The sequence below is a fragment of the Octopus sinensis genome, linkage group LG2 (genome assembly GCF_006345805.1).
Source record: "Octopus sinensis linkage group LG2, ASM634580v1, whole genome shotgun sequence".
Lineage (NCBI taxonomy): Eukaryota > Metazoa > Mollusca > Cephalopoda > Octopoda > Octopodidae > Octopus > Octopus sinensis.
This window is the reverse complement of record NC_042998.1, coordinates 70,206,210-70,230,209: the sequence shown is the minus strand read 5'-3', so window position 1 is coordinate 70,230,209 and position 24,000 is coordinate 70,206,210. Positions and strand designations below refer to the sequence as shown.

The 24,000-nt window shown below is 37.7% G+C and overlaps 1 protein-coding gene across 5 annotated transcripts in view; it reads right to left on the bottom strand.

Annotated features, from left to right (window-relative positions):
* The window catches only part of LOC115232652 (SAM and SH3 domain-containing protein 1), a 382,483-nt gene that overhangs the window by 327,713 nt on the left and 30,770 nt on the right, over nt 1-24,000 (bottom strand). For 4 of the 5 annotated variants that reach the window (XM_029802657.2, XM_029802662.2, XM_029802660.2 and 1 more), the window contains exon 2: nt 1,805-1,828. The exons of the other annotated variant lie outside the window; for it this stretch is intronic. In XM_029802657.2, the coding sequence (XP_029658517.1) occupies nt 1,805-1,828 (24 nt within the window). The remainder of the gene's footprint in view (nt 1-1,804; nt 1,829-24,000) is intronic. 5 annotated transcript variants of the gene reach the window in all.

Sequence of the window (24,000 nt, the reverse complement as noted above, 5' to 3'; positions counted from 1 at the left end):
TGCAGCCAAGGGTGCTATATTATATATATATATATAATATATATATATATATATATATATTATATATATATATATATATATATATATACATATATACATACATATATATATATGAATATATATATATACATACACACGTTCATACATGCCTCACATCTAACACATACCGACTGACTCCGCGCCATCCTCCACGATGTAAGTCTTTGTGACTGCGCAGAGGAAGGCTCGGTCTGTCACGGCACGTTACAACAGCTAAGTAAGCAAAACGTAACACACGGGGTGGGGGGGAGGTAATGAAAATACATTACAAAGGCAAAGGATGGTGACTGCAGTGGTGGCGGGGGGAGAGAAGTAAGGAAAGGATGTCCAGTAAGGGAGAAGCAGTGGAGAGAGCAAGAGTACTTATTGGTGTAGGAGGGGGGGAGCTGTGTTGTCTACAGTTGATGAGAAGGCAAAAGGAGGGGTGTGTGTGAGAGGTGTGTAGTAGGATGGAGAGGGGAGGTATGACAGTGGGGGTGGGGGGTCGGAATGTAATAAATGTCAACAACAAAAGCGGCAATAACAGCAACAACAAAAGCAGTAGCAGCAGCAGCAATAAAACAGCAGGAACAACAATAAAAGCAGCAGCAGCAGCAGCAAGGACAACAGAAGCAGCAGTAATTAAAGCAACATAACAACAACAACAACAACAATAAGGACAGTAACAATAACAACAACAAAAACAACAGCAGTAACAATGATAACTAGGTTCTAAAAAATCTAGAACAGATATTCTTGGCTTCTGATTCTCCTAAGAACATGTATATGAGAGTTCAATTTCAGGCTGGCACTTCCAAGATTTTTGATATAATTGTAAGGGAGAAAGAGAGGGTAAGAGATTGTGTGTGTGTGAGAGAGAGAGAGAGAGAGAGAGAGAGAGAGAAAGGCAGGGCAAGAATATCAGAAGACTTTTACAGAACAAAGAGAATGAAGTGGGGGACGGGGGTGGGGGGAGCTGGACAAAAGACAAGAGCTAAAGAGATGAGAGATTAGATTATAGTTGCTAAAGGTTGCAGTGGTGGAAGGGAATGTGTGTGTATGTGGGGTGGGGGGTATCTGTTAGTGGTATATCTCCCCCCTCCTTCTCTCATTCTTTAATCATGTGCTGGTATTTTATAAGACAGTGTTGGTGAGAGTGTGGTGTGATGGGGGGAGGCCGGCAGCAGCAGCAGCAGGGATGTACTTTTGACCTACTTCTTATTCCAGAAGATGGTGACCCACACATGCATACATACAAAAAACACATGTGTGTGTGTGTGTGTGTGTGTGTATATGTGTATGTATATATATATATATATATATATATATATATATATACATATATATATATATACATCACAACCCATACATGCATACATAATTGCCTCTTTGTGTTTTTTGTTTGTTCTTTTTAGGAGCTACTGTTATTGTTTTTGATGATGAGGATGATGAGGATGAAGGAAGATACAGCTATTGAAAGGGTGAGTGTTGAAGAATCAGAGAAAATCGCCACTGAATGTGGAAAATAAGCACATTGTATCTCAAGAGTCTATTTTACTACATGTGTGTTGTGTAGTTTGTCTTGCATGCATGTAGCACATGGACTGCATATCTATGCAATCTAATGATGTTTAGATAGAAGTGTGTGTGTGTGTGTGTGTGTATATATCATATATATGACTGTGTGTGTTTGTGTGGATACAAGTCCCTAAGTAAAACCCCCGAACCCCCCACCCCCCATTATTTTCATTACTATTACACATAGGTAATCTTTCTGAAGCCATACCTTTTGTGAAACGTCCTTGATCTCCTGTACAAAACGAAAGTAACAAAACATTAAACAAATTTGAGTTAATGAAAAACAAAATAATAACATTACAAAAACAAAAATCAAATAACAACTTAATCTCAGTCTAGAAAGTTTATATATATATACACACATATATATAGACATCAGTTGGTGTTGACATAACATTTATGTAGTATTACTTGTATTCGTTGTTTCATATATCTCATGGGAGATATCTAGAACTGGCTGGCCTGTGGGTATCAACAGCATTTGTTGGTTTGTAAAATAAAACAGTTTCTATGAAATACATCAGCAATAAAGTTATAATTTATTCACATTTGTTACATTAATTCTCATCAATATATCAAATGAAGATGTGAAATATTGCTCTGTTAGACAGTAACCCTTTAGCATCTAGATTACTCTGTCAAATGTAATGTTTGCTTTTATCGACATTGTTTTGAATTAATCCTGCATTTATCTCCTGGCTTTGAGATTTCGATGATGTGGTTGTTTATTTTTGGAATGACATAGTAGGGTGGGTGTGAGAGGCTGTGTCTGATCAGTAGGCTGGATATGGCCAGCTTAAATGTTAATGGGTTAAGTAGAAAGGACTGAATAGGTGTAAGTATTAAGTATTAAGTGGTTAATGAAGTAGATGAGGGTTCAAAGTGCTTTATGGCCTTCATTAACTATCAGTATCAGTAACGTCATCATCATCATCATCACCACCATTACTTGTTCAATGCCGGTATGGTAAGGATGAAATAGACTGAGTCAGTATTCTACAACAAGATGCTTTATTGCACTGGGTTTTTTCATGCCAGACTGAAGAAATTTAAGAAAGCCTTTCTACTAAAGACACAAGGCTTGAAATTTTGCGGGAGGGCACTAATCGATTACATTGACCCCAGTGTTTCACAGGTACTTAATTTATCAACCCTGAAAGGATGAAAGGCAAAATTGACCTTGGCAGAATTTGAACTCAGAACATAATGATGAATGAAATGTTGCTAAGCATATTGTCCAGCATGCTAACCATTCTACCAGCTCACTGCCTTATATGAATTGTAGGATATATTATTATTTATGTAGAATATAAATAAGCATCACCACTGCCCAAACAGTGACAATGTGAAGACATACAGACACAAACACACACATGCATGAATACAACTCTCTCCACACACACACAACTCTATCTCTCTATACACAATTACACACATATATATATGATGGGCTTTCTTACTGTTTCCTTCAACCAAATTTCATTCACTAATACCCAAAGCTATTCATTATCATGCCCTTGGGCAATAGTCAGCCCAAGATTATTATAGAGAGCACATGACCAAGCTTCCATACAGTGGAATTGAACTCAAAACAACATAGTTGTGAAGCAAACTTCTTAACCACACGCCCAAGTCCATAGTATGTATGTATGTATGTACATACATGCTATTACCACTTTAAGGATTGCTCCTTTTGATGAGGGCATGGGTTCAATATAACAATCACTACATGCCTTGATCATTTGTCTATCACATCAGAGAAACCCACCATCCTCAGATCTTATCTTTCCAATTCTTCCCTAACTCTTCCTTTCCTGTAAGAACCTTCTATTAATACATTCATATATTCTATGGTGTGTCACATAACTGCTTTCAAAGACAAATTGTCAAATCTACACTATCAATTGTTTCCTTCCAGTTATTAACTCTTTCTCTCTCTCTCTCTCCCCTCTCTCTCTTTATATATATATATATATATATACATACACACACACACACACACACACACACATACATATATATACTGTCCTAAAGCAATGACACTGCAAAAATCCCCAGACAGACAGCTGATGAGGGGTTTTTTTTTCTTTATTCCATCTGTTATGTTTCCATTGTTAATGCCTAATTTAATTTCTTACATCTTTTTTTTTACACTGAAGTACAGCCTTCTTTCCTTACATATTGCAATTTTGTTTAAATTACAGTGACCTAACTTGCTCAACCACTCTTGCCTCTTTTTCTCCCTCTCTCTATTCCATTGACTCTTTTTTTCACTTTCTTCTTGTGTCCCACCTCTGTTCTCCAACATGCAACCACTTCTTAGTGCTGTTGAGGCTAGTCAGCTTCCTTTCTTTCATTCAGCCAGCAAACGTACCAATTTCGCCATCTCTCCATAATTCCTCTCATGCATTCAAAGGCTACAGCTCAAACATCTAATCCAGTGGTTCTCAACCAGAGTCCATATAAGATTTTGTGGGGATGGGCATGCAACGACATAGTAAATTGGGGATCCACAATAGTATTTCAAGGGCCCCTGATAAACTTCTGCATTAGATGATATATGTACTGGTATGTACTGGAAGAAACAGACGGGCTTCTTTCTCTAACATTTTATATAGTTCAACCTACATGAGTTAATGCGGGAAAAACAAAATAGTAGTTTTTAAACAGCTGTGAGATCCACCAGAATAAAATTGTAATCAAAGGGGTCCAAAGGTAAAAAATGGTTGAGAACCCCTAATCTAATCCTATGTACTATTCTTGCAGATGTGCCCATGGTCTTATGTTGCTTTTTGTTTTGCTTCATTTTACTTTAAAAAGAATAATTGGGGGGGTTTTATTTTTTTTTTTTTTTTCTCTAAACTAGTTGGTAATGTTTAACCATATGTTTTTTCAAGTCTTTCTGTTATCTCTGTACCAGAAAAATAATATTTTTATTTTCCAAGTATTTGCTATCTTGTCTCCACTGTATCAACCCTTAACAAGCATATCCAATGGTTGTTGGTGCCACCACAGGGGCCAACAATATGTCTAAAGGATCAAAACCATGAAAGTACCCAGACAGCCAGCTGATGAATGGTACTTTTCAATTTCTTTATTATGTTTTTACCAGTTGTGCTTAATTTCTTGTACACACATACACACACACACATGTATATTATTATTTAAAACAGTTTGATTCCGCTGCATGCAATTTGAAGTTTCATGGGCTTCTGCTAGAGGCCTTGAAACTTGGAGCTGAATCACACTTTTTCACATAATACATATAACTCCTTCTAAATATGTTGCGTACCCATATATGCATGTATATATACATATAGATGTAGATATGTACATATCTGTATGTATATATGCACATATTTATATATTATTTATACTATTATTATTATTATTATATATATATATATATATATATTATATATATATATATGTATGTATATATATATACATATTCTTTTACTTGTTTCAGTCATTTGACTGCAGCCATGCTGGAGCACTGCCTTGAAGGGTTTTAGTCGAATAAATTGACCTGGAACTTTTTTTTAAACCTAGTACTTATTCTATTGGTCCTTTTTGCCAAATTGCTAAGTTACGAGGACATAAACACACTAACACCAGTTGTCAAATGGTGATGGGGGAACAAACACAGACACAAAGACACACACACACATAAAGATATAAACATACATATATGTATATTATTTTAACAAGTTGTGCCTATTTATCACCCTACGAGACACATCTGGTGAATGCTCTGGAACCAGTTGTTAAGTGTCCCACCCATGATGGATTGATGCTAGATGTGTTATATATCTCTCTCTATATAAACGGCAGTTTGTCTGTCTGCGTGTCTGTGTGTCTGTTCGGTTGTACCCTCACCCTGACCACAGCTTTCAACCGATTCTGATGAAATTTGACACACACACACAGCCCAATGTCATAATTCAAAACTAACGCAGCGAAAATTTTGAAAAGTTCCCCCAGTTCTGAAAAAACTCGATAAATTCGACATGGGGTCGGGAATCAGAAATACAAACCACAGACTGTCTAGGGGACGCAACTCGACCTTTTTAACTCTCAAAAAAAAATTTACCATAATTTTTTTTCCATTTTTTTGCTATTTTTTGGCTATAACTCTCTAAAAATGCTGTATAGTTATTTCCCTTACAAACCCGAGCAACGCTGGGCGATACTGCTAGTATATATATAAAATGGGCTTCTCTTACTTTCCATCTACCAAATCTACTCACAAGGCTTTGGTTGGCCCGAAGCTATAGTAAATGACACTTAATTGTCCAGGGACTGAACCCAGAACTATGAGGTTGGGAAGCTAACTTCTTACAACACTGCCACACCTATATATATATGAGTTCAACCCATGCCAGTGGAAAGAGGACATTAAACGATGATGAAATAAGAACATTATAAACTTTTGAAAGACCATGAAATATTTTTTTTTTCTTTTTGGGAACCTTGGATCTCGAGACACATCACATACAGCTATAAATAACAGCATGTAAATATTTAGTTGAAAAACTCTTTTGTATGAAGAAAACGAAAGGCTGCCTGTGGGGCACGAGCCCACATTCTCTCTAGGCATGACAGGTATTCTAATATCAGACAGACTTGTGTGTATGTGTGTGTGTGTGTGTGTGTCTATACGTATACAGACACACACATACAGATGCGTAAAAACATACAGACATGTCTATATACAGATATGCCAACATGAAATGATGATGAAGAATTAAGAGAATGATAATATGCATACAGTTTAACAGAAGAGAACATATTTTAGTTCTGACTACTGCGGAGAAGTGGATGAAACCCAACAAATTTGAAGCCATGATCCACAGCTGTTAAACCTTCATCGTCTTACTGGTAGATTATTAAAAAAAAAGGAGAAAATAAAAAATAAAAGAAAAACATTTTTCAGAGCATGGCCAGAAATACTTTCTTATATAGAATTAATTTATTCATATGCTGTAATGCATGTATTACATAATGTGTGTGTGTGTGTGTGTGTGTGTTGTGTGTGAGTGCGTGCATGCACACACAACACACCTACACATGTAGACATATGAGTGTATGAAAACATAATTAATGAGAGCCAGGTTTGTTTACCTATTGTCACATTTCTAAATTATCTATTTTATAAAAAGATAATTATGTGTGTGTGTGCATGTGTGTGTGTTTGCATGTGCATGTGAGATGTTTGCATGTGAATGTGTACTTGCACACGTGTGAGTGTGAGTGGGTGTGCATGTGTGTGTGCGTGTGCCTAATGAGTATATATGTGTTTGTATATAACTATATTTATGTGCATATATCATCTAAGATAGCCAAGTGGAGTGTGAGTTAAAAAGACAATAAGTGTGTGTAAATATCTCTTGTTTACCTAGTCTATCTTTATAGGTCAGCTGACTAATGGTTCTCTCTCCCTCTCTTACACACACACACACACACACACAAACACACACCAAGTGCACCAATATGGGTCAGCTGGCTTTGTTTTTTCATTTCAACTGTGATAAATCTACTCTTCATACTGTCATCTGAGTGTTTGTTTAAATATGTGTGTGTGTGTGTGTGTGTGTGTGTGTGTGTATGAGTGTGCGCGTATGGTGATGGATGCTTATTCATGTATACACACCTACACATACATGTACACACACATCTATATACACCTGCATATATACACCTACATATATAAACATATAGACATGTATAAAGACACGACACACACATATTGGCTTTTCCTTTTATCATTTCTTGCTCAGCTAGTGAGTTGTGGCCATGCTGGGGCACCACCATTGACTTTGCGACATTTCAATTATATATATAGCATTGACTTTGCTGCATTTCAATTATATATATATATATGGATGCATGGAAGATGGACATTAATCAATGATAATGATATATATATGAAGTATTCAGTCATCATGAATAACAAATGAGAGTTTAGTAAAATAAAGCAATAATTATGTCCTATAGACATGAATGTGTTTCTTGAAACCTGCTGGTGCCTTGCAAACCTTTCAGCAGAGAGAACAAGTTGTGGACTCAGTTTGCTCGAGTCTTGTGTATCATTTACTATACGTTTTCTTGAGTGGACGGCAGGGGCTGCTTTGATTCATGCTACAAAACCACAACGACAGGTAAGGTTTTCATTTAGAACACTGTTTTGCCAGTGTGTCTTCATGCTTGCACTAAGTTGATCCTAATATTGGAGTCGACTTCAAATTCCACCAAAGACAATTTTGTCTTTCATTCTCTTGGGGTCGATAAAATAAGTACCAGTTGAACACTGGAGTCTACATAATTGATTTCCACCCAACCCCCAAGATTACTGGCATTGTGACAAAATGTGAAACCAACACATGGCAGGCTTCTTTCAGCTTCTGTCTACCAAATCCACTCACAAGGCTTTGGTCAGCCCAGGGCTATTGTAGAAGACACTTGCCCTAGGTGCCACACATTGAGCCTGAACCAAAGACCACATAGATGGAAAAGAAAACCTCAGAACCACACTATGTAAATAGTCCAAATATCATAACTATTCAGCTGAATTGTGCTGCAACTTTCCACAGCTGTGTAAATAAGCTGGGCCTCATCTGATCATTTATATTTTTCATAAATTAGTTACTTTTCGTTACTTTCCCTCGGCAACCAGGAGAAAGTAAAAGAAACCTTATGGATGACACTCTAATGAAACTCTATACTAAATCATCCAATCTGTCTCTGTGTGGTTTAACCACAGTGTCTGTTTTGACAGCGAGGCTAAATATATCTTTATCAAGCATATGTTTATAGCTCTGGTTAAACATTTTATCTCAAATATGCCCCACCATTAATGAATGTCCTAGTTAATCTAGTGTCCCAGGTTAAATTGTGTTCATGCATGTTGTTCTTTGTCTTTCTTTGAGAGAAAGGGGACTGGGATATTGTGTGTAAGTGTATTTGTAAGAAAGAGAAAGATCAGTATAGTATCAACATCAGAATACCAAAGAAAGGATGACAAAAACTGAGAGCCAACCACATATTTCATAATTAGAAATATGTAAAGTGGTGAAGATTGTTAGCATGCTGGACATAATGCTTAGTGGCACGTCTTTCTGGCTCTTTACATTCTGAGTTCAAATTCCACCAAGGTCTACTTTGCCTTTCATCTTTTCATAATAAAATAAGTACCAGTTGAACACTGGGGTCAATGTAATTGACACATCTTCTCCCTTAAAATTTCTGGCCTCATGCTAAAATTTGAGAGAATGATTGAAAATAATGAATTTTATAATTATGCTTAAAACAAGGTAGACAACTCTATTAGTGAAACATTTGTTTCTTTCTTATAATTTAAATCCATTTTCCCCAGTTTGCAAATGGCTTGGCGTCATTTATTTGCTAGACTAATAGGTTCTACTACAGTAGACTCCTTCCTATTGTTGGCCACTTAACTGTTAAGTAGAGAGTAATGGAATCTCAAAACTAAAAATGGGCTAAAGGAAATAGATCAAGTGGGCTAATGGCATAAATTGAGATAAATATATGAAGGGCTGAAAAACAGAATGACATATGCAAAAAAAAAAAAAAATTCTTCAGTAATTGAAATTTCCCAATTTGTTGGAGAAAGAATACAAAAACCTAATAACATTCGTTAATGACTCTTGAAGAAATGGGGAGATAATTTCAAGAAATTAGGAATTTAACTCTTACACTAATTTACATGCTTAGGAGAAAGCCTGGTCTTTGTTTGCAAGCAAGGGACAACTGTGGACATGTTTCAGGCCTTTAAACTTCATCAACATAGTCAACACAATTCTGTTTAATCAGTTGACAAAGATTTTTACACAGAGAAAAAAGATTATGAATAATCTGTGGCCAGTACAATTTGTATAATTAAGAAGAAATAAAGTGTGCTAAGAGAAATAACAGAAGTAGATTAATGGTATGTATTTGTATAAATTGCTATATTTGATGACTTAAAAAAATGTCTCTAAAAATTACCCTGGGCCCTCTAAGCAAAGTTGGGCCTATATAACACACTTTACTGCACTGAAACATTTTCTTCCTGTGAAGCGGCAACCTGTCAGTTATGACAATGAGTGTTTCAGTTGATTCGATCAACAGAACAAGCAACTCGTGAAATTAATGTGCAAGTGACTTGAGCACTCCACAGACAAGTGCACCCTTAAAGTAGTCCTCAGATTCAGTGTGACTCAGAATGTGGCAAGGCTGGCCCTTTGAAATACAGGCACTCCTCATATTTGCCAGCTGAGTGAACTGGAGCAATGTGAAATAAAGTGTCTTGCTTAAGGACACAGCAAACCACCAGGAACTAAACTCATGATTTTACAATCATGGGCTGAATACCCTAACCACTAAGCTATGTCTTCTTGAATATGTGTGGCTGAAATTGGAGTGTGTTTAATATGCCCATGCATAAGATGGCAAGCTGGCAGAAACGTTAGCACGCCGGGCGAAATGCTTAGCAGTATTTCGTCTGCCGCTACGTTCTGAGTTAAAATTCCACCGAGGTCGACTTTGCCTTTCATCCTTTCGGGGTCGATAAATTAAGTACCAGTTACGCACTGGGATCGATGTAATCAACTTAATACCTATGTCTGTCCTTGTTTGTCCCCTCTATGTTTAGCCTCTTGTGGGTAATAAAGAAATAGGTATTTCATCTGATTTACGTTCTGAGTACAAATTCCATCTTTCATCTTTTCAGCGTCGATAAATTAAGCACCAGTTGCATACTTGGGTCAATCTAATCAACTGGCCCCTCCCACCAAATTTTAGGCCTTGTGCCTAGAGTAGAAAAGAATACGACCATGCATCTTTTATGCCATCAAATACAGTTGTTAAGACTTGTACTGATTGACAAATCTGTTTCTCTTCTTGCTGGAGTAGTAATGTTTCAGAAACGTTGACCAACCAACATGACAGTATACTGGACTCATTTAACATCAACGACTGAAGTTCACATACAATCTTATTCAGATTCTTATCAATTGAGTCATTACAGAAGGACAGATATTAACATATTTCTGAGAAGTCAAGATAATAAAATAATCACGAGAAATATCATCAACAATGAAATATTACACAGCAAAATACACAGACAACTTGCAAGCGTCATTACTGAGTTATAATTAAATATAACCTGACACTTAAAAAACAATTATCTGGACCCACCAAAATCTGACACCTACTGAAGTGGTTCTCAGTCTAAGTACTTAAGTAGTAAAATTTCAACTTAAGCTCTTTCTGCAAAAAAAGCATCCTGTCTCTTTATCCTATATTAGCAATTATTAACAATCAACACCTCATATTGCCCAACCTTTATGCTATTCACTCATGCTATTATCTTAGCTTCATTATTTCATTATGTCTGTAACCATCCTGGCTGTTACCACTATTTATTATATGGATCTAACCTGACGAAAATGATGATAAAGCACACATGTATGAACTCTAAAATGTGGATATTTATCCATTATTATGATGGTTATTACTCACTTCCTTCAGCAAATACACAGAAGTAGTTTGTGACTAAAAGAACCTTTGATAAACAAAGAAACTCTGAGTAAAAAAATGTCATGAATCATCTACTGATTCCAATAAATATATATACTTTATATCATGGATGGAGTACTTTTTTCTTTTTTTTTCATTTGCTAACAAAAACACATATATCCATATCTATATCTGGTTGACTATTTGTATGTCTATCAAACCAGATGTCGTGGTGTCAGTCTCACTCTCCAATATATATATAAATATATATATATATATATATATATATATATATATATATATATATATATATAATATATATATATATATAAATATATATATTCATATATATATACATACACATATATATATATATAAACAGAGGGAAAGAGAGTGAGAAAGACAGAGATGTGCAATATGTCACTTCACACAGATTTATCTGAAAAAATATCAGAGATTGTAAAGGGGGTAAGAAGTCTTACAGTTACATATTAATATATATATATATATACATATATATATATACACACACACATACATAATCATATACAGCTGTCATATCAACACACACATATACACATTGCTAGTATGTGTCACATGTGTATACACATCTATATATAGAAAGTCATGTATGTTTACACACACATTCATACATATGTGCCATAAAGTCACCAGGAGAAACTCATACACACACAGAATCTCTCCTGGTCTTATCTTTATAAAACATCTGTTTAGGAGACCTCAATGTTAAGGTGACTCCTTTCTTCCCCACCACTTGCCAAACCCGACTCTAACCTGACCCCCAGGGATAAAAAATAAAACACAGCTTTATATTCCATATTTTCAGATAGCATGATAGTTGGGTGCAACAGACCTTGTTGTTGTTTCACCCCAGCCCAACTTTGATTAGGCAAACCCGGATGGTTAACCAAAGGGTTTGATAGTTTATAAGAACCCAATCTACATAGCTGTAAGTATGTTTCACAGTATGGCGTACTTTACTATGCTGTTTTCACAACAAAGACACTTTACTGTCAACAGTCAAGTCAACCAAAAGGTAATTAGATTCCACAGTTTGGTACTCTTTACTGGACTGTGTCCATGACTAAGACACTTTATTTACAACAGTAGAGTCAACCAAACTGCAAGTAGGCTCCACAGTGTGGTATATTTTACTGCCCTTGTCTGTGACAAAGACATTTTACTGTCAACAATCCAGTCTACATAGCTGTATGTAGATAACACAGTGTACTACATATATAAGAAGCTGTCTTGTCATTTCTTCTACTGAGGTCCTTCCATGCTGTTCATATCTGTCCTTGCTTCATATAAAGGACTTCCTGAAAGATTCTTGCTGATTCAAGTATTGCAGAAAATTTGTTTATTTTGATCAGCATCGATTATCTAGAAAGTCACCAATAAAACATAAAAACAATTATGAATAGCATGGAAGGACTTTACACAGAAGATACAAGAGTACTTTTCTTGGAGCCTATGGTGTGGTCCAATAGAGTAATTAAACCAGTTACGATATCAATAGTGTATAACGGCAAAATAACATGAATACTAATTAAAACTACTACCATCACCATCATTAGCAATAGCAGTAATACTCTTTAATTTATTCCACTCACTCAAAAAGTCCAATCTGGTGAGTGTAGTTTGATGTAATTTTTCTGATGTTTTTATCCACTGGCATCATCATCATTACCAACATCATTATCATCTTTTAACATGTCTTTCAAACAGTCATGGGTTGGATGATTTGACAGGATCTGGCAGGCCAAAGGACTGCATCATATGCCAATATATGTGTGTGTGTATGTATGTATGTGTATAATAGATCAGGATCCAAGTAAATCAGGATTGTGATGCAATATTTAAGCTTCACTATGACATGGAACTGCATCATCCAATACTATCTCATTACTACACTCATGTTTTCACCTGATGTAAATGGTTTTTTTCTAATGATGTAATGTCTTCATTAATCAATTAAAAATTTGCTGGTGAGAGATAAATATTATTTATTTAAAAGTCACAATACATATATTAAAGCGCTACTAACAGTTTCATATGTTGAGGGAACTCAAACATATTCTTCAGGTGCAAACCACATATAACAAACTAAAGAAATCGAATAAGAAACACAAAAAAAGCTGAGAAGGCAGTATATATATATATCATTTAGCATCCATTTTTCATGCTAGCACGGGTTAAATAGTTTGACTGTAACTGGTAAGCAGATCTGTACCAGGTTCCAATCTGATAAATATATGTATGGTAGCTCAGTAAAATAAACATAATAGGTGGCTTACCTCATGCAAAAATTGCAGGAGCAACTCAGAGGTTTTGTAAGCTCTTCTAAATCCATTGCAATGCTTGAACCCCTTCTCTATTGCCAGCGGGTATTTGAAAGTCAGAACCATTTCATCCCTTAAACTGGTATGTTTCAGCTCAGTCAGTTAGTGAGGACTGAAATAGTCCACACCCAGTTCATTCCTCACTGCCTCACTCACTCACACACACACACATACTCTTTTACTCAGTCATTTGACTGCGGCCATGCTGGAGCACCTGGACTTATTCTTTCTAAGACTAGTACTTATTCTATCGGTGTCTTTTGCTGAAATGCTAAGTTACGGGGACGTAAACATACCAACATTGGTTGACAAGCAACGATGGGGGGACAAACACAGACACACAAACATATACTTATATATATATATATATATATATATATATATATATGTGTGTGTGTGTGTGTGTGTGTGTATGTATACCCAAAGATCATCAAGCTAGGCATACGCAGAAGAGGAGGGAAGGAGGGAGGTGAACAAGGGTGAATAAGAGGAGGGGTAGGAGGTGGTAGGAGGTGGAGGAGGAGGAGGGGTTGAGAATGTTTGAATAAATAGAAGATCTGAAGAATATGAAGATAGAAAGGTAGGAAAGCGTAGACAGGAAAGAGAAAAGAACACACAGACAGACAGATCAAGATGGCAGGGTAAGTGGAGGGTGGGGGTCGGGAGGGAGGGGGGATGATATATCAAAGGATTATGATGCAATATTTAAGCTTCACTATCATCTGGAACTGCACCATCCAATACTATCTCATTACCACCCTCGTCGTCCCCATCATCATAAGCACCATCACACCACTACCCTTCCCATCACCATCATCATCATTGTTATCATCCCCACCATGACTATCATCATCATCAGCAACATCACTGTTACCCCCATCACTATCATGGCTATTATCATCTCTATCATCATCACCATCAAAATTGTTATCACCATCACCATCTTTCCCATCACCATCATCCCCTCTTCACCATCATGACCATTATCATCATCATCATCATCATCATCATCATCATCACTATTTTTACGATCACCATCACCACCACCCCCATCATCATCATGACCATTATCATCACACTATTATCATCACCATCATCTTCATCATCACTACCTTTACCATCACCACCATCAAGATCATTATCATCACAATCATCATCATCACCACACAATCACTATTATAACCATTATCACCACCACCCCCGCGCCATCACTATCATAACCATTATCATCACTATCATCGTGATCATGATCATTATCAACATTATCATCACCACCATAAACATCACCACCACCACCACCATCAGCCACCTAGCTTACTTTACCTCCACCACTGCAACCAATCTTAACCGAAAATCAACCCCACCCCACTTGCTCATTCCGACATTCCCCCGCCCCACCACCATCCACATGCCACAGCACTTCAATCAATACCCAATACCCGACATCTACCCACATATCTCTCTCATGCGCACACACACACACACTCATCTCCACAATTACCATCATCAGCATTATCATCATGAATATCATCACACCTTCCTCCCCCACCCCTTACTCAATCACCTCTACACCCCACGATGATCCACCACCACCACCACCTCTCAGTAAACCCTTTAGCATCAAAATCAACAGCAAATAATGTATTTGTATAGATATATATATACACATATACATATATATACATATATATATACACATATATATACACATATATATATGCATATATATACATATATATATATATATACCTTTGTACTTAACACCAATATTTCCATCTCCAGTCAATACCACTTCCACGCCACCACCACCACCACTACCACTACCTCCCACGCCACTATCACTATTACCTCACACCGCCACTACTCCATACCACCATCACCACCCTTCCTACAGTGTAAAGCAGGGAAATAAAATAATGTTATTGGTGGAAATTGACTGAGCTGTGGACTGCCTGTCATACATGAGGAAATAGTTAGAATGCTTGAGAGTGAGGGAGAGACAGAAATGGAAAGAGAGAGAGAGAGAGAAGGGCAGAGTGAGAGGTAGGAGAGATGTCTGAGTGTAAGCACATGCAGACAGACTGGCAGCCGGCAGTTGTGGAGAGGAGGGAGGAGATGAAAAGAGGAGGAGGAGGACAGGTGACTCTTTTACTGGGAGATGCTGGCTGGCAAACACAAGAAGAGTGTGTGTGCACGTATGTATATATACACCCACACACACACACATACATACATGCATTCACACAGAGTCACATATACTGGTTAAACGATTATGATGATGATACGGGCTGTCTGTTGTGTTCTTGAGCAAGACACTTTATTTCACATTGCTCCAGTTCACTCAGCTGTAGAAATGAGTTGCGACGTCACTGGTGCCAAACTGTATTGGCCTTTGCCTTTCCCTTGGATAACATCGGTGGCATGGAGAGGGGAGGCTGGTATAAACAGCCTTGTTTGGACTTGTGCCTCAGAGGGGGAACTTCCTAGGTGCAGTCCCATGGTCATTCATGACCAAAGGGGATCTTTACTCTTTTTATTCTTTCGTTCTTTCACTTGTTTCAGTCATTTGACAGCAGGCATGCTGGAGCACCACCTTTAGTCGAACAAAGCGACCCCAGGGCTTATTCTTTGTAACCCTAGTACTTATTCTATTAGTTCTTTTTGCCAAACTGCTAAGTTACGGAGACATAAACACACCAACATCATTTGTCAAGCAATGTGGGGGGGGGGTCAAACACTGACACACAAACATATACATATATATATACACACAACGGGCTTCATTTCAGTTTCCATCTACCAAATCCACTCACAAGGCTTTGGTCAGCCTGAGGATATAGTAGAAGATACTAGCCCAAGGTGCCACGCAGTGGGACTGAACCCACAACCATGCAGTTGGGAAGCAAACTTTTTACCACACAGCCATGCCTGTGTCTATATATAATTCATATACATACATACATACATACATACATACATATCAGCAGCAGCATTGTTTAACATCCACATTCCATGCTAGCCTGATTGCTGTTGTGGCTGGTATGTAATTCTGATCAAAACAATCCTATTTTCTTCTTAGGCATAATGTACCATGGACTACATTATTCGAAGAATGTTAGAAGAGCGAAACAAACTTGGAAAATAGTTAAAACACGTAAAATTGTGACAAACATATATATATAGGTTCTATAGCTGTGATTTCCAGTTGATAGCAATTGAAGGGAGTGGGTGTCTGTGTGTGCCACAGTGTTTGTATATGTGTGTGTCTACATCCCACAGAGCAACCTGCATGTAAAATATATAATTGTCTATATACAAAAAAGAGACAGAGAGAGAGATACTTTGATATCACATGCTGAGAATGACTGTTTAATCATATCTATATATATACACACACATATATATGTCTGTATGTATGTATGTATGTATGTATGTATGTATGTATGTAATATGTATATGTTTTCTTAATGACTTGACTTAAACTTAATTGGCTTCAGGTAAGGAGTGAGCAAGTGGAGAGTAGGGGGCACTTCCTAAGAAACATCACAACTATGTACAGAGGGAAGTATTGTGTTGGTGGTGGTGGTGGTTATGTTAGTGGCAGAGTAAGAGTGTGGAGGAAATGTATGAAGTTATAAACAAGACATTTGGGTGTGTGTAGGTTTGTGTGTCATTGTTGTTTAGCCCCAGGTCAGACCCTTTAAGGAGCAAACATATAATCAAAACAATTCCAGTGGCAACCATCCCATCGTTTAGGTGGTATCTAGGACGACATTATCTAATATATCCTTCACTGCCTGATAGGCTGTGACTTGGGAGAAATTTGGCTACTGTTTCTAGCAATGTGTATATGTATGTCCATGAAGGCCAAGTAGTCTAGTAAAAAAAGTCCTATACTACATTCCTATATATATATATATATATATATATATATATATATATATACAGGGTGCGGTGAATAAACTTTTGTGTAAATTACACAAAAACGTAAAAACACTAACATCTCATTTATCAGATATATTTACCAAAATTACATAAAAATATCATGAAATACTAATCAATAAAATTGCCATTGGCATCAACCATGGCCTCAGACGACTTCAGAATCTCCTGCAACTCTTCTGGACAGTCTCTTTGTTTAAGTTGATGAATGCTGCCATAATCTTTGCCTTCAGTTCATCTTTGGTTTCACAAGGAGTTTTGTTGGTCTCTCGCTCAACTGTGCCCCACACATAATAACAAAGGGGATTACAGTCAGGGAAATTATCTGGGGAGCCAAATGTTAGGAGTGATGTGGTCGCAGAAATTGTTTGACAGCCATGACTGAGTTCTCCTGTTTCTGAGGCATGATGCAGAGTTCTGTTGTCAAACATAGAGTCTTCCATTAGCCACCCTCTTGACCCAGGGCAGCACTACCTCCTCCAGGCACCTGATGTAAGCCTCCATGTTGAATCTGAGGCCGTGTGGGAAGATGAATGGAAGCATAACATCGCCATCACTAGTGATCACTCCAAACACCATGATATTTACTGGATGTTTGATTTTTATCACTCTCGGTGCATGTCCTCAGATTGCACAATGTCCTTAGATTGGCACCCAAACACTCTGAAATGTTCATATTGGAACTTCTGGCTCAAATGCCAAGCAGTACAGCATGTTGTTTCCAAATTTCTGGCAGAAAGAATTGCATCATGGTGCTGTTTTTCTCACAGATGGTGCCCAACTGACCTTACTATACTGTGCAGTTGACAAAATCAGAAACAAACAATGCGCGAAATTAAAAGTATTAAATGGCAACAATTTACCCATTGCACCCAGTTCTCTTTGCCTTATATATCGCACATGGATTCTATTTACATATATTTTTGTGATTACTTATGTATAATTATATTTTTAAAAATATTCATGTATGTCAATATGTACTGATACATATATGTGTGTATATATAGGAGTGGCTGTGTGGTAAGTAGCTTGCTTACCAACCACATGGTTCTGGGTTCAGTCCCACTGCGTGGCACCTTGGGCAAGTGTCTTCTACTATAGCATCGGGCCGACCAAAGTCTTGTGGGTGGATTTGGTAGATGGAAACTGAAAGAAGCCCGTCGTATATATGTATATATATATATATATATATATATATATGTGTGTGTGTGTGTTTGTGTGCCTGTGTTTGTCCCCCAACATCGCTTGACAACCGATGCTAGTGTGCTTACAACCCGTCACCTAGCAGTTCAGCAAAAGAGACCAATAGAATAAGTACTGGGCTTACAAAGAATAAGTCCCGGGGTCAATTTGCTCAACTAAAGGTGGTGCTCCAGCATGGCATCAGTCAAATGACTGAAACAAGTAAAGAGTATATATATATATATATATATATATATATATATATACGCATTTTGCGTTGAATTTATAATTGTGTATGAGTATGTAACAGGAGTTGTAATTCTCATATATATATATATGCAAGTGGCACAGCACTCTGTCAGTTACAACAAGGATTCCTGTTGATTTGATCAATGGAACAGTCTGCTCATAAAATTAATGTGCGAGTGGCTGAGCACTGCACAAACACATGTACCCTTAACGTAGTGCTCAGGGAGATTCAGCATGACACAGAATGTGATAAGGCTGGCCCCTTTGAAATACAGGTACTACTCATATTTTGCCTGCTAAGTGGACTGGAGCAACATGAAATAAAGTGTTTTGCTTAAGGATACAATGCATAGTCAGGAATTGAACTCACACCCTTATGACTGTGAGCTGAATGTCCTAAGCCACATGCCTTCATTATATATATATGTATGTATGCATATATATATGTATATATATATGTGTGTGTGTGTATATGATAATATATATATATATATATATATGGACATAAGAACGGATGGATGAGGAGAGATGTGTGAAGAAGTGCCACTCCCAAACAGTCGAAGGAACCCGGGGTAGAGGTAGACCCAGGAAGACATGGGATGAAGTGGTCAAGAATGACCTTCGAATGTTGGGCCTCACAGAGGGAATGACAAAAGACCGAGATCTCTGGAGATATGCTGTGACTGCGAAGACCCGACAAATAACGTGAGTTCATGGCTGTCTCCTGCACCAGCTTCACATAGCAGCCCCAGCCCATCCTAAGTACCTTGGATTGTAGGGCAACCTGCTGTGCTTGAGGAGACCTATTGAGTCAAGTACAGCAATATCAAATAAAAATCAAATGGAAATTGTAGTTGGAAACCTGTGCCGGTGGCAGGTAAAAAGCACCATCTGAACGTGACCAATGCCAGCGCCACCTTGACTGGCTTCCGTGCCAGTGGCACATAAAAAGCATCAACCGATCATGACCATTGCCAGCCTCATCTGGCACCTGTGCTAGTGGCACGTAAAAAGCACCCTCTACACTCACGGAGTGGTTGGCGTTAGGAAGGGCATCCAGCTGTAGAAACATTGCCAGATCAGACTGGAGCCTGGTGCAGCCTCCTGGCTTCCCAGACCTGGTCAAACGGTCCAACCCATGCTACCATGGAAAACAGACGTTAAAGGATGATGATGATGAGGATGACATATATATATATATCATGGGTTCAATTCCACTTCAAGCATTCCATCGCGTTTTCTTGATTAGACTCTGCTTCATAGAATACATGTAACATACTTTGGAAACGTTATCTTTGATAGGCTGATCTCAGAATCAGTCGGGGTGGCATTGGGGAAATTTCATACTCTCAGAATGTTACCTCTGATACAGTAGTAGGGGTGGAACTGATTAAAGTACATTCTCTTATAAAGTGATCTTGGAGCCAGGGATAGTGTTTGTGAATCCAAAGCCCTTTATAAACTCTTTGAAACTTTGGTGGCATTTTAATATATTATGAGTGTGCATGCTCACTTATTTTTTACATGCACAGACATATACGCACATATATCTCTTATCTTTTACCCATTTCAGTCACTGGACTGTGACCATGCTGGGGCAGTCATTGGACTATGATCATACTGAGGCAGTCATTGGACTGTAAACATGAAGGGTTTAGTCAAACAAGTCAACCCCTGTACTTATTTTTCAAACCTGATACTTATTCTATCAGTCTCTTTTGCCAAACTGCTAAGTTACAGGGACATAAGCAAATCAACACTAGTTGTCAAATAGAGGTGGGGGAGCCGACAACTAATGAAAGGTCATTCTTTATGTTACTTGTCTTGTTTTCCATTTGATTCTCTCGCTGTTCGCATACCCAAGTTTACCCTCATATTTCATGTTGTTTACGTTTTGTGACGTCCTGTACCCATATATGTTTTGTTGTCCCTTTTTTGTACCACCTAACTGTCTGGATGTTTTGCGTTCTTGTCCCATTTTGTATTTTATATATATATATATATATATATATATATATATATATATATATATATATATATATATATATATATATACACATATGTATGTAATGTAAATATGAACATATATATATGTATATATATATATATATATATATATATATATATATATATTTATGCATATATAATACAAAATGGGACAAGAACGCAAAACATCCAGACAGTTATATATATATAAGTTATGATAGGTAAAGGTGTTATTGAGACCCAAAGGTGCCAGGTAATGTTGAATAAGTGCTATAGATTGTACCGTTGATAAGTTCCAGGGTCAGTGATTATGCGAATAAGGGGTTCAATGTTGGTCATACGTCAGCGTGTGTATATAAAAATTTTATTTTGTAATGCGATAAAAAACCAAGGGTGTGTAGAATTTAGAACACAGCCTTGGTTTTTTATCTCATTACAAAATGAAATTTATATATATATATATATATATATATATATATATATATATATATATATACATATATATATATATATATATAGTGTAGTGTTTGCTTATGACCTGAGTGTGTAATGTAAATAGTAGCTGGAGCTGTAACGCATGGGGTTGCTTGATCTAGTATAGTAAAGCTACATAGCAGTATAAGCTATAGTATGTAGTGGTACAGTGGTTATGTATAGCAGGATACAGTGTTGCTAATAGGCCAGTAATGTCATGTTTGATGGAAACAACAAAAATAATGTGGGATTAAATATTACCTCTCCGTATTATTAATGCTGCCTCTGTCGCTAATGAATATATTTGAACAAGAAAAACAATGTCCTTTCTTAGGCAATAGGGATTGTTTACGGTATGTGTAGGCAAATAATTATGTGTGGATGTCTATACAAGCATGTGTGAGTGTGGGGGTAGGTTTCTGTAGGTGTATGTAGGCATGCGTGTGTGAGTGTGTGTGTGGGCGTATATGACAAAAGAGGAAGTTGTCTCACTACATTGCAAGGGTTGATTAGTGACAGAGTAAAGTGTGAGTGTTGATGATGACAGTGATGGTAGCGGTGGTGGCAGTGGTAGTGGTGGTGGTGATGGTGGTGGTGTTGGTAACAGTGGGTCAAACAGGAGGAAGTACATTCATACTTTACACATACCCACACACCAACCATCACAACGCTGTACTGTACGACATAGTATACCACCAACTATAGCCCATACACATCTCACACACACACATACACATTCTCATCCATACCAACTCACACACACCACTCAGGCATTGAACTATGCTACCACTACCACCACCACCATCAAAGCACCACTAACAATATACTTCCACAATACCAACACAAAGAGAGCACCACTAGCACTGCATCCCCAACTACAACACAATCACATAAGCACTACTACCATAAAAAACACCACTACAACACCACTGCAGAATCACAAACACTATACTATCACCATACCAGCATGACAGTATCACTACAAACATACTACCATGACACTACTACAACAGTGTGCACTGTAACCCATACTTTTGTAACCATACCACTTCTGTCATCACATCATACCACTATTACTACCGTCCATAGAGGCAGCAAGCTGGCAGAAATGTTAGCATACCAGGCAAAATGCCTAGCAGTATTTCGTGTCTTTACGTTCTGAGTTCAAATTCTGCCGAGGTTGACTTTGCCTTTCATCCTTTCAGGGTTGATAAATTAAGTACCAGTTGCATACTGGGGTCGATCTAATCGACTGGTTCCCTCCCCCAAAATTCCAGGCTTTGTGCCTAGAGTAGAAAAGATTATTACTGTCCATAGCTCACCACGGTAAACATTACATTTCACCTAATCACCAGGTCAGCAAGAATGAATTGAAAGACCCCTACTGACCCCATAAAGAGGGAATTCAATCCTTGAAATCTGTTGGCGATAGGGGACAAGACTGTTTGTGATTTTGTAATATGACCTAAGAGAGGGGTGTTGAGGTATAGGATTAGATTTGACAAGGTGCATGGACATCAAAGACAACCCACAGAGGTAGCAGCAGCAGCAGTAGCAGTAGCAGTAGTAGTAGTAGTAGTAGTAGTAGTAGTAGTAGTTCATAATTCTGAACAATTCGAAAGGAGTGATGTGCAGAAAAGTAAATGCCTTATATCAACAGTAAGCTGTCCCAACATGAAAACAAACAATGAACAGGAAATGAAAAAAAAAGCAATTCATAGATAGAACTGTTGGCAAATATGCTTTGTAAGCACATCTAACCATCCGACTCTACATTAACAAAGGATTTTACAATTCCAGATGTGTGTGTGTGTGTGTGTGTGTGTTGTGTGTGTGGTTATCACTATTATTACATATGTATGTATATGACTTGTTTTAGTCCTTAAGACTGCGACCATGCTGGGGCAGTATCTTCAAGAATATTTAGTCAAATGAATCAACCCCGAGACTCATTGTTTTTTTTTGTTTTTTTTTTTTGTAGTAAGCCTGGTACTTATTTTATCAAACTCTTGCCAAACTGCTAAGTTACAGGAACATAAACACACCAACACTAGTTGTCAAGCAGTGATGGGGTACAAACACACACATGTATAATAATAATAATAATAATAATTGTGTACAGTGCTCAGGTGCACTACAACTCATCTAAAGTGTATATATAATCAGGTGAAGTTTCGGCGGATTTCGGAAAGCATGAGGGCCTTAAAAGATGCAGTGTCATGGCAGTCAACAACTGACGCAGGCAGTTTTTCCATGCTTCAGCAACTCTGAGCGTGAAAAAATGTTTCCGAAAGTCATGGGAGCTGTATTGTTTTCTGACTTTGTAGGCATGTCCACGTGTGTTAGACACATGGAGATCAAAAAGGTGTTCAGTGTTGTTGTTGGTGAGGTGGTTGATAACTTTGTGGGTGTTTACCAAGTCCGTCGCCAAACGCCGGAGCTTCAGTGAATCCATGCCAGGGAAACACAAGGCGCTCAGAATATGGTAGGTGTCTGATGGAGGTATGCGTTTGGTTGCACGTCTCTGGACAGATTCCAGGAGGTCAATGTTCTGTGCAAGATAGGGGTTCCAATGATGATGCGAATTCCAAGTGTGGTCATACCATAGCTGTATACAGTTTTAAATAGATGGCTGGAGAGCGGCTAACAAAAGACCTGCTGAGTGATGCCAAGACACCCCGGCCTTCCT